The sequence below is a fragment of the Sceloporus occidentalis genome, unplaced genomic scaffold, assembly GCF_023333645.1.
Source record: "Sceloporus occidentalis isolate IW3139 unplaced genomic scaffold, rSceOcc1.0.p SCAF_1, whole genome shotgun sequence".
NCBI classification, from domain to species: Eukaryota; Metazoa; Chordata; class Lepidosauria; order Squamata; family Phrynosomatidae; genus Sceloporus; species Sceloporus occidentalis.
In genome coordinates this window covers 23,325,914-23,338,498 of record NW_028316981.1, presented here as the reverse complement: position 1 = coordinate 23,338,498, position 12,585 = coordinate 23,325,914, and the positions used below count along the sequence as shown (strand labels likewise).

Here is a 12,585-nt window from a genome sequence, read left to right as displayed (position 1 = left end):
AGTGGGTGGTGCAGGAAACCGATAGGCAGAATACAAGCTGGCTCAGTAGATCTAACAGGTGCAGCTCAGTTGTTCATGGAATCCATGACAGCCATGAGCCTGTCCCAGTTGGTCTCGGGTCCAACACATTGTGTAGGTAATACGCTCGATGTGGTTTTCAGTATGGACCGGGAAAATCTGTGGGTGGAAATAAATGATATTTCCCCCTTGTCATGGACAGACCATTACCTGGTCAAAGTAGGACTGAAGGCCACGATCCATAAACCACTCGGGGGTGGAGGACCTATTATAAGGGTCCGCCCTCGAAGGCCGATGGAACCCAAAAGGTTCCAAGAAGACTTAGAGGGTATTATGTTTGGGAATGATGGCGATTCTGTTGACACCTTGGTTGATACTTGGAATACGAACCTCACCGGAGTAATAAACAGTATCGCTCCCGAGCGTCCTTACCAGCCCGCTCCAAATAAAAGATCCTGGTATACTAAAGATCTTCGCCAGATGAAGCAGGCTGTGCAACGACTAGAGCGCCACAGGCGGAAACATCGGAACCTATCTGACAAGACACTCCATGAGAGCATGTTATGTTCCTATGGAGTGGCAATCGATGCAGCAAGGAACTCGTTCTGTGCTGCACGGATTGCATCGGCAGAGTCTCGTCCAGCAGAGCTGTTCAGGGTGGTTAGGGAATTAACTCAACCCCCGGCCACCCTGAACCCCCTATTAGAGCCAACCATAGCCTGCTGTGATGCTTTTAATGACTTTTTTGCCGATAAAATCTCTCAGTTAAGAGCCAATCTAGATGCCAGTTTTCTGACAGAACCAATAGCAGAGGCTTCCAGTGTCTCTAGAAACAAGGTTATTCTGGATCGTTTTGAGTTTGTCAATACCGAGGACGTGGACAAGCTCCTTGGTCAGGTGAAAAGAACAACTTGTCCTCTCGATCCCTGCCCTTCGTAAAAGAGAGCTGACATCTGGCGTCCCTCAGGGCGCCATTCTATCCCCCACGCTATTCAACATTTACATGAAGCCGCCGGGAGAGATTATCTGGAAGCATGGAGCATGGTGTTATCAGTACGCTGATGACACCCAGATCTATCTCTCCATGTCTCCGACTGATACAGTGAATAAGGATGGCACTTCCCCTCTGGATGCCTGTCTGGGGTCAGTAATGGGCTGGATGAGGGAAAACAGACTCAAGCTGAATCCAGAGAAAACAGAGGTACTCATGATAGTTACCCCTAGTCCAGACAGGGAAATTTGCCATCCTATCCTTGATGGGATTAAGCTTCCCTTAAAGGATAAAGTTCACAGTTTGGGAGTACTCCTGGACTCATCTCTACAATTATTATCTCAAGTAGATGCGATGGCCAGGAGTGCTTGGTACCAGCTTCAGCTGATACGCCAACTGCGCCTGTCTGGACAGAAAGGACCTTGAAACAGTAGTACATGCACTGGTAACCTCTCGCTTGGATTTCTGCAATGCGCTCTACATGGGGCTACCTTTGTACCAGGTTCGGAAGCTACAACTAATTCAGAATGCTGCAGCCAGACTGGTTACAGGTACCCCAAGATCGGACCATATAACACCTATATTAAAATCTCTTCACTGGCTGCCTATTAGCTTCCGGGTGCAATACAAAGTGTTGGTTGTTACCTATAAAGCCCTATATGGCTTGGGCCCAAGTTACTTGAGGGAGCGCCTCTCCCTACATAATCCGCCCCACACCCTCAAAACGACGTTGAAATTTTTACTTGATTACCCCAGGGTAAAATTAGTTACAACTCACCGGAGGGCTTATACAACAGCCCCTACCCTCTGGATCTCTTTCCCAGAAAAGATCCGACTCTGTCCCACATTAGAAGCCTTTAAGAAGGCATTAAAAACTCACCTTTTTCAAGTAGCATACCCTCCCGATTCTGTTTAGATTAGGAACTTCCCCCATAACTGTTGGTTTTAATGATTATATGGTTTTGATTTTATGAAACTGTGAATTTGTAACTAGTGAGGTATTTTACTGTTCTGTACTGTGACATGTGCCACATACCCACTATATTGTAAACCACTTTGATCTATAGGAAAGGTGGTATATAAAGTTTTTATTTATTATTTTTATTAAAAATGAAGACTCCTGGAATGGCGGTGCCATCCCATACAGGGTTTTCAGGACCCTGGACAGATCACCATGACCACAGATTTGACGGTATTTCATAGCAAACCAGCCCTTATAAGCCTCCTGGTTTACCCCACCTGGGCACTATTTCCTTTGCTGAGGAGTGGAGAGACTTAAAGGGGTAACCCTAGAGGATGGATTGAAAAACTCTTTAACAGATGTGATGACACCTCCTTTCTGGGAATCTTCATTTTGGCTTGGATTCTGCCTGTATGTTTCCTGTACCACCCACTGCCCTTAAGTGCTGAGAAGAGATCTGTTGTTGCTATGTGCCCCAAGTCATCGCCTATAATGAGGTTTTCTTGGCCAGATTTCTTCCAAGGAAGTTTACCTTCCTATGTGTTGCCTACACCTGTGAGTAAGCAAAGCTGATGGGAAGAGAATAGTAACCCTCCTCCCCAAGAGTCTGGCTCAGGCAACACTTGTCTCTGGGGCTCCCAATGCACAAGGTTTCAGGGATCCCAGATATCAGAGGTGCTGTTTGGCTCTAGATCCAACAGCTCCACAGATGCTATCCGGACATGGTTGGCTCTTCCAACAGTGTATGGGCATTCTCACAGTGCTTGCTAGAGGCTGGTGTCCTGACAAATAGTTTTATAGCTTAGATTAGTATTTTTAATGACACATCCTAAAATCCCCTCTCCAGCTGGCATATCCATTGAGTGGGAGATTCTGGGAGTTGTAATTCAACCCATCATCCTTCTTCTTCTTTAAAGTATGTCTAGCCTAAATTTTACTTCTCTCGAGACTAAGGTCTAGTCGGTATTGCAGAAAGAATGCAGTTTGATATCACTATAACTGCCATAGCACCATCCTATGGAATCTTGGGATTTGTAGTTCATTGTAGCACTAAAGTTCTCTGAGTGAAGAGGCTAAATATCTCACAAAACTGCAGATGCCAGAAATCCATATAATTGAGCAATGGCGATTAAAGCAGTTTCAAACTGTATTATTCTGTAGGGTAGATTAGACTTCAGAAGGTGTAGGGGTTGAAATTAGGTAGCTTTGTTAATGCTGTTCTGTGCCTTTTAGACTTCAACTTTTGGCAACTTGATTGTAGGGTTTTCTTTGCAAGCTTTCTTTGCCATTGTTATCTTCTTAAGGCAAAGAGTGTGCTTTCCATGGCTGAGCAAAGATTTCAACCCTGTTCGCCCACAATCCCAGCCCAGCACTAAAACTACTGTACCATACTGGCTCTCTTAGGTAAATTTAGATTGGAAAAATGCAGCCTTATGGATGTTGTTGAGAATGAAACTCCTAGCTTCCTTCAGCTGTACTGGTTTGGGGGTTGCAGTCTAGCAACATCTGGAGGATTCAGTTTTGTCCCCACTGTTGCTTTAAATCAGATTTCCAAACGTTGGTACTCTGGGTGTTTTGTACTATGATGTCAGAATCTTCCAATAAACATGATGGCTGTAGGATTCTGGGAACTGTAGTCCAGTTATTTTTACACAAGTGATCTAGCATGAGAACAAATTTAAAGGCATAGCACAGTGTTCCTGCTTGTAATTGGTCAGCACTTTGTAAATTTGAGCTACATTTTCTGTTAGATCTGATCATGCAAATCAAGTCAGGCTGTAAAATGGTGCATTTGCTTTTATTGAATGGTCACAGTTAATGGGATTTTTTGTTGTTGTTGTTAACATTGCTTATGACATAAGGCTCATGGCTAATATGGTTTTTTGAAGCCCTGTTTTTCTTAAACTGTTAAGAAGATCAACAAACTTTATAATCTCCCTGTAAATGAACCAAAGCATAAAAACAGATTTAAAAAAAAACAACCTCCACTTGAAACTGATTAAATTCTTTAATAGTGTGAATGGGAACCTTCATGTTAAGAGAACAAGCATGTGCACATTTATGTTTTAAGTTTTGTTATTCATCTTGAAAGTAGTGCTGTATTCTTAATTTTCTTTGAAAATAAACTATGCAAAGGATATACTACGTGCCATTAATTGGTGCCTCATAGGAACAGAAACAGTAAATGTTTTTGTATTGTTACTAAACTAGGGTTAGCTGGTGTAGGATAATATTTTTTTTAGACATGGGTGGCAGAAATTCAATAGATGCTGCTTCTGTAAGATGTCTGTCTGTGACACACTTGTTAAAGGCACTACAAAAATATATTAAGAATATTACTGACCCACTGCCTCTCTATTTCTAGCTTTAATTATTCACTGAAATGGAAACCACTCTCCTCTCCAGCTAAAATGTACTGTGGCAACATCATCTCTATTATCACCCCCTTCTTTTTTAGACCATTAGACCAGCATTCTACACCATTATCTATGCTGGGTAAAGCTGCTGCAATTGCAGTCTAATATTTAGAAGGCAGCTTGATTCCCATCCCTGCCTTAGTGATGGAGGGCCCGTACAGACAGGCCAAAATAAAGCTACTTTGGGTCACTTTGGAGGTATGCTCTTTAAATGATACATGCATCTTAAGAGGCCAAAAACTGCACCAAAGCTGCGCTCCAATCCTTAGGACTGGAGCATGGCTTTGGTATGGTTTCTGGCCTATTAGGACGCATGCATCATTTTTGGCATGTCTGTACAGGGTCTGAGTTAGGAATTACAGTTCAAACAAGGTGACATTCAAGATGATGAAAGGTTACAAACTAGTATTTTATCCTGAAAACCTGTGTCTTATTGCCTTTGCTATAAACGCATGATGTGTCAACTTTGGTATTCTCCCCTTTCAAATAAGGGACTGACAAATAACAGGGGGGAATTTTTATACAGAGGGAAGGGTATAGCTGAGAATCCCTCATTTGTATGTGAAGCAATACAGTCTGTAAAGAATTATGCAGCCTATGGTTTCTGCACATTAGAACTTAAGGCAGATAAAAGAAAACTAAAGGTTTTTTTATCATAAGAACATCCACGCTCAGTTCTACCTCTGCGGGAGGAGATACAGCCAATTCGAGGGGTTACTTGAAAGACCATTAGGGATGTCTCATAGGTTTAGTCTTCAATAAAGTCTCTGGCACTCTAGATGTTTTGGACTCCCATCTCCTAAAACCCCCAGCCAACATGACCAGCGATAAGAGATTCAGGGAGCTGAAGCCAAAAACATCTTGTGCACCAAAAGCTGTGCAATAGTGCTTAAAGGGGACATTTGCATGTGAAAAACTGGGATGGACCTTGAGAAACACCTGTTGAATCCATTATTCAGAAATCAGGAACTCTGCATAGATGAACATCTCCAATACAACAGTGTAACAATACAGGAGTGGAACCCATTCCCGATAAATCTTTGAATCTTTTAGGTACATCTGTGTTGCAAGGCAGTAGTTACAAAGGTTACAATGACAGATGACAAGAGTGACCACTCCACTGTATGGCAATGGCAAAAGTGAATCTCATTTTCAAACAGAGAGCTATTTATTTGACAAGTGTCTGACTGGTATTTCTTTCTCCTGTGTGGATTTTCTGGTGCCGAGTAAGATGTGAATTCCGATTGAAGCTCTTCCCACATGTGTGGCACTCGTACGGCTTCTCTCCTGTATGGATTCTCTGGTGTTTGGTAAGACAGGAGCTTTGGCGGAAGCTTTTCCCACACTCCAAACAGGTGTATGGTTTCTCACCTGTGTGAATTCTCTCGTGCAATATGAAATCTGAGATCCCACGATAGTTCTTCCCACATACAGCACACAAATAAGGTTTCTCCCCAGTGTGGATTCTCTTATGGACAACCAGGTGAGAACTCTGGGTGAAGCACTCACCACACTCCCGACAAATATATGGTTTCTCAGATGTATGGATTCTCTGGTGCCTGACAAGGTGGGAGCTGACCAGAAAACTTTTCTCACAGACAGAACATTCATAAGGTTTCTCTCCTGTATGAATCCTTCGATGAGCTACAAGGTTTGAGCTGACACTGAAGTTCTTCCCACAGACAGAGCATTTATAGGGCTTTTCTCCAGTGTGAGTTCTCTGATGGGCAATAAGGGTCGAACTCTGAGAGAAACTCTTCCCACATTCAGGGCAGCTGTAAGGTTTCTCCCCTGCATGGATTCTCCGGTGTTTCACGAGGGCAGAACCATCACTGAAGCATTTCAAACACACTCGGCAGACATAGGGCTTCTCTCCTGTATGGGTTCGTCTGTGTCTTATGAGGGGTGAGCAGCGCTTGAAACACTTCCCACAATCAGGACACTTGTACGTTTTTCTTGTTTTAAGGATGGGCTTTTGCATGGCTGTCTTACTGAGGTCAATGGCAGTTTCTTCACGTTGGGAGGTTTTACGCTGCCTCTTTTGTGGCTGCATTTCAAGCTCACATTGATTCAAACAGTCTTCTTCCTGATCCAGATTCTGGGAAAAATTTGTGTCACATCTTTCTGATAACAACTCCTCTTTGGGACATTCCTGAAGAATTGTCTCCTCCTCACTCTCACTCAGCATCTTCCACCTGCTTGAAAAAGAACAAAACCACATAAGATTATAATGTTGCAGACCAATCACATCTTCATCTGTCCTGGGCCCACTGCTATTCAACATCTTTATCAATGACTTGGATGATGGAACAGAGGGCATGCTTATCAAATTTGCACATTACACCAAATTATGAGGGCTAGCCAATATCCCAGAGGACAGGATCAGAATTCAAAATGACCTCAGAAGATGAGAGAGTTGGATCAAAACTAACAAAATTAATTTCAATAGGGAGAAATGTGAGGCAGGAAAAAAATATGAAAGGCTCAGATACAGGATGGGTGATACCAGGCTTGGTAACAATACATGTGAAAGGGATCTGGAGGTCTTAGCAGACCACAGGCCGAACATGAGTCAACAGTGTGTTGCGGCAGCTAAAAGAACCCAATATAATCCTAGGCTGCATCAATAGAAGTATAGTGTCTAGATGTAGGGAAGTAATAGTACCACTCTATTCTGCTTTGGCAGACTTCACCTGGAATACTGTGTCCAGTTCTGGGCACCACAATTCAAAAAGGACATTGAGAAACTGGAGCGTGTCCAAAGGAGGGCAACTAAAATGGTGAAGGGTCTGGAAACCATGTCCTATGAGGAACGACTTAGGGAGCTGGGGATGTTTAGCCTGGAGAAGAGAAGGTTAAGAGGTGATATGATAGCCCTGTTTAAATATTTGAAGGGATGTCATATTGAGGAGGGAACAAACTTGTTTTCTGCTGCTCCAGAGAACAGGACCCAGAGCAATGGAAGCAAACTGCAGGAAGAGAGATTCCACCTTAACATTAGGAGGAACTTCCTGACAGTAAGGGCTGTTCGACAGTGGAACACACTCTTTCCTCGGAGAGTGGTGGAGTCTCCCTCCTTGGAGGTCTTTAAGCAGAGGCTGGATGGCCATCTGTTAGGGATGCTTTGATTGAGAGTTCTTGCATGGCAGAATGGGGTTGGACTGGATGGCCCTTGTGGTCTCTTCCAACTCTACAATTCTATGATTCTAATTTTCAAGAGGGATATTGACAAGCTGGACTGCGTCTACAGGAGGGCAAGCAAAATGGTGAAAGGTCTAGAAACCATGCCCTATGAGGAGCAGTTTAGGGAGCTGTTTGGCAGTGGAAAACACTCCCTCCAACCTTATTTGAAGGTTTTTAAACAGAGGTTGGATGGCCATCTGTCAGAGGCGCCTTGATTGTGTATTCCTGCATGGCAGGGGGTTGGATTGGATGGCCCTTGCGGTCTCTTCCAACTCTATGATTCTACTGTTCATAAATGCCAGACCTAAGAATTAAATAATATTTGGAAAATGTTACTTTTTCTAACTGGCTATGGTGACTGGGGGAATCTGGGAGTTGTAGCCCATAAATATAATGTTCTTAACTCTAGTCAAAGGCTTCGGGGGTACCTGGATTAGAAAGAAAGATTTTAAAGAAATAAGGGTGATAGCACCTGAGAGGCCTCATAAGATGCAATGACAGGCTGAAGTGGGCAGCAATAGAAAATGTAGAGTTGTTTGAAAGAGGAGGAATCCTTAAGCATGGTGGAGCTGGAGAAGCAAGATGGAATTGGTAACCCTAGTGCAACCACAGGAGAAATTGGACAGGGCTCCTGAGCCTTTAATCACTGGGTGGAAGAAACTATTTCAGCAGGTGTCGCTTGTACTGCAAGCTTAGCTTCCCCTTAGATTAAGAAAGAGCCCCACCCTGTTTCTCACCCTACTTTTAACTGAAACATCTCTTTCACATGATCAAAGTATTTTGATACTACTTGTGGGATTTTTCATTCTGGAAGATATATAGAATTCTCGGCAACACTACAACTATGTAGTGGAAAGAACCCTAGATCTTGTGGTGGTATTGTTTTATACACAGCCCTATTCCCAGAGCATGACAGTTTTACGATGGCATGGGGCTGGGCTCCTTCCTTATGCTTGCATGCAAGCTCCAGTCTGCAGTATCTGCTCTTTGAGTTCAGCTGTCTAAGCCAAATTCTCCACCTATGAAATGGCTCCTGTTGCATGCATTTCTTGCAGTTCAGGACAATGCCTGCATCTGATACAGTACACACTACTTGACAGAAGTTTTATGCCATCGTAAATGGTTTAGGCCTGAATCCTATTCATTAATTTAAATGAGAGCAGACTCCTTGAATCAATTGTTGCATGGTGAGACAATATCTAATGGGTGAAGCAGATGACTGGCCAATCTAGCCAGAAATGGGCTGAGACTGCAGTGACCAGACAGCCCATTCCCAAAGCAGGTCACTGCCACAGGTCTCAAACCAAGATGTCAGTAGTTGGTTTAAATTGACTCTTTCTTGCGGAAGCCTTGGACTCCTCCAGCAGCACTGGAGCAGCTTCAGGCCACATTGGAGGCATGCATTGTCTATATATCATGCCCTGCAAATGGCCAGAAGCTGCAACTTTTGGCCTGGATGTTTCAGGCATGAGTCTACGGAAGTTTATGCACCAACTTCTTTCACTCAGTTAGTTTCAGAGGTACTACAAGCTCCCATGGCATTCTTAAATCTAAGTGATCCAATGGGTCCCCTCTAGTGATACAGTAGGCCTTTGGTATCTGATGGGGTTTGGTTCCAAGATCCCTCCATGTATACCAAAATCTGTGGATGCTCAAGTCCCATTAACTAGAGTGGCACAGTAAAATGGTGTCCCTTATATAAAATGGCAAAAATCAAGGTTTGCTTTTTGGAATTTATAACTTATTTACAATTTGGGATTTATTTAATAAACAGCCACATTTTGACTTAGTGCTGGAATGACAGCAATGTTGTACCTCTGGAGGGAAGAAAGTACTCCATAACCTGGATGCCACAACAGACATGCCCCTCTCCCATGTTATTGCCCCCACAGCTGGGACGAAGGAGGACCCCTGCAACAAATCCCAGTTCTCAGGCAGGCATATATGTGTACCTATGTATGTGCCTTCAACTGGCCTGTCAACTTATGGCAACCCCATGAATTTGATAGCATCTTCTTAGGCAAGAAATACTCAAGAGATAGTTTTTCTCAGTTCCTTCCTTTGAAATATAACTACAACACCTGGTATTAATTGTGGTCTCCCATCCAAGTATTAACCAGAGCTGACCGTACTTAGCTTCCATGATCAGACAAAATCTGGTGCCTTTAAGGGATTTAGGCGGATCAGGAATGCATGTGTGTGTGTATGGAGAGGCACTCCCTCAAATCTGGAGGTCCCAAGCTATTTACGGCTATAAATGTTATCACCAGCACTACCCCTCAACCAGTGGCCATACTACTTGGGGGATTCTGGAAGTTGTAGTGCCAAAAAACAATTTCCCCAAACTCTTCTTTCAAGGCAAGGAAACTGATCACTAGTAGTATCTGATAAAGTGGTGGAGGGAAGGGGACCAAACCCACTATCTATTGGGTCATCTAGGTGCAAAACACCCTGCAGAAATAATCCAGTTTGAGGCCGCTTTAACTGCTCTGGCTCAGTGTTAGGGAGTCCTGGGAATTGTAGTTTATTGTGATGCCAGAGCTCTCTGATAAAGTGAAATGTCTCACAAAACTACATTCCCAGAATTCCCTAGCACTGAGCCAGGGTCTCAAACTGGATTATTTCTGCAGTGTCTTTTGGACCTTAGTCATCCTTCTTCCACCCATTCCCTGTGTTTAGCTTTCCTTCCAGTTTAGTTCCCCTCTTGCTCCTCCTTTCCTCAACACCTGTGCTGAGGTTGAGCACACCTGATGCTGCACCATTGCCTTTATTTTTTCTAAAAATGACACCATGATTTGGCTCATTATTTGGAGGAGAGACCCTTGACAAGTGTGACAATACAAAGATATAGCCGTGTTAGTCTGTAGAATCAGTATGTAGTGAGATCTTGTAGCACCTTTGAGACTAACTGAAAGAAATACATTGACAACATGAGCTTTCGTAGATTTCAGTCTATGTCCTCAGATGCATCCTCAATGCATCTGAGGAAGTAGACAGAAGTCTATGAAAGCCCACAATGCCAAGTGTGACAATAATTTTGTTTTTTTTTAATACTCCCTCTGTCCTAAATTTCTCCTTCTCCTCTCCCTGGTCCTTTATAGCCTGGTGATAATCTCTATTCCTGAGATAGCTACCAGTTGCCACTCATCCTCCTCTTCTTCCGAAAGCCCTGAGGCCTATCAGTTATTCCCAGCTCTGTGAATCAATGAATCGATGCTGCATCCCCACTGCAGAAATAATGTAGTTTGACCCCACTTTAAGTGCCATGGCACAATGCTATGGAATTCTGGGAATGGAAACAAAACTCTACCATTCCCAGAATCCCATAGCCTTGGACCATGGCAGTTGAAGTAGTGCCAAACCAGATTATTTCTGCAGTTTTAAGCAAACTCCACAGATTCAATGGGTCTAGCAGGGACTAACCCAGTTAGCCTAGCAGGGACTAACCCAGACACTCCAAACCAAGGACAGCAAATCCTTGGCCTCCTTTACGACTCTTTTTTTTAAAACAGAGACTGGATAGCCATCTGTCAGGAGTACTTTGATTGTGTGTTCCTGCATGGCAGAATGGGGCTGGACTGGATGACCCTTGAGGTCTCTTCCATCTCTTTCTTGTTGTTGTGTGCTTTTAAGTCTTTCTGACTTATGGCGACTCTATCATGGGGTTTCCTTGGCAAGATTTGTTCAGAGGAGGTTTGCCCTTGCCTGGGTTTCATGGCCAAGCTGGGAATCAAACCCTGTCATAGTCCAACACTCAAACCACTAGTCCACACTGGCTAGATGACAGATTATAGTTGAGTGATTCCCCAACTCTGGCTTTCCAGGTGTTTTGGACTTTAGATTCCAGAATTCCAGACCATTGGTCAGGATGGTTGAGGCTACTGGGAGGTAAAGTCCCAAATACATTGAGGACCAGAGTTTGGGAATCACTAGAAAAACTATGGCTCACACTAAAAGAAGTGAGTGTCCTGCATTTGAGTGTCCCAATGCACAACCTGTACCTAGGACCAAAGGGCAGGATATGGAGAATGGGATTGTCTCTTCCTGGCTGGCAAAAGGAGGGGGTGGATTGGATGGCCCCTGGGGGTCTCTCCCAACCTCTAGGACGCTAGGGTTCCATTTCAGCTTTACCTGGGGTCTCTTGCTCCAGGTGCTCAAGAAGAGGAGAGAAAAAGGCTGGTGCCAACCCCAAGGCACTTGGGCGACTCCCTGGCAGCTGGCACAGGCTCTGAGAAGGAAAGAGGAAGGCGAGGAAGACAGGAATGCCAGCTGGAGGCTCTGGAAGGTGGATGGAGCTGGAGTCTCAGTGCAAGGAGCAGTGCAAGGATGGCTCTGGAATCTCAGTACAAGAAGCCATGCAAGGATGTCTCCGGAGTCTCAGTGCAAGGAGCCTCGCCTGCTGCTGCCTCCCCAGGCCCCCTCCCTCCCTCCCCAAAGGATGCCCCAGGGGGATCGCTTGCCTTTCCGACCCCCTGGTCACTCTCTGCCCCAAGGATGGCCAGCTCCTGCCACCGGCCAGCTCCTCCCTTTCCTGAGCTGCTCCTCCAGCCCCTTCCTGCGCCTCCTCCTCTTGCTCCAGCTCTCCCTCTTCCAGCACACAGACAGGGAAACAGGCAGCAGCAGCCTTTTGTCTCGCAAAGGGACCCAATCTCCCAGGAAAAAGAACCAGGGCTAGCCCTGCTGGCCATAGAGCAAGTCCAAAACCCATCAGTCATACCTTTATGGGGCCAACCCAAATGCACAATGCCATGGGGCAAGCTTTCGAAGCAACACACACACACACACACACACACACACACATGCAGTGGGCACCAACATCTGTGGATGCTCAAGTCCCATTAATTACAATAGAATAATAAAATGGTGTCCCTTATATAAAATGGCAAAATCAAGGTTTGGTTTTTGGAATTTATATCTTTTTGGAATATTTTCAAGCTGTGGATGATTGAATCTGTGCGTAAAGAATCTGTGGATATGGATGGCTGACAGTATGTGTGTGTGCATTTTTGAGATAA

At 44.4% G+C, this 12,585-nt stretch overlaps 1 protein-coding gene across 2 annotated transcripts; it reads right to left on the bottom strand.

The window, feature by feature from the left end:
• Positions 1-3,924: 3,924 nt before the first annotated feature.
• LOC149321192 (uncharacterized) lies at positions 3,925-11,912 on the bottom strand. Of its 2 annotated transcripts, none has more exons than XM_089517176.1 (2): positions 11,702-11,912; positions 3,925-6,582 (listed from the first exon to the last, which is right to left on the bottom strand). In XM_089517176.1, exon 2 carries the CDS (start codon positions 6,573-6,575, stop codon positions 5,556-5,558), a length of 1,020 nt encoding a protein of 339 aa, XP_089373302.1. In that variant the 5' UTR covers positions 6,576-6,582; positions 11,702-11,912; the 3' UTR covers positions 3,925-5,555. The 2 variants fall into 2 exon arrangements, with proteins under 2 accessions (XP_089373302.1, XP_089373294.1); XM_089517168.1 differs by having other exon boundaries at positions 3,926-6,585.
• Between the last annotated feature and the right edge of the window lie 673 nt (positions 11,913-12,585).

Bases quoted from the DNA above. Each gene is read 5' to 3' on its own strand.
- LOC149321192 (XM_089517176.1), bottom strand. From the start codon at position 6,575: ATGCTGAGTGAGAGTGAGGAGGAGACAATTCTTCAGGAATGTCCCAAA.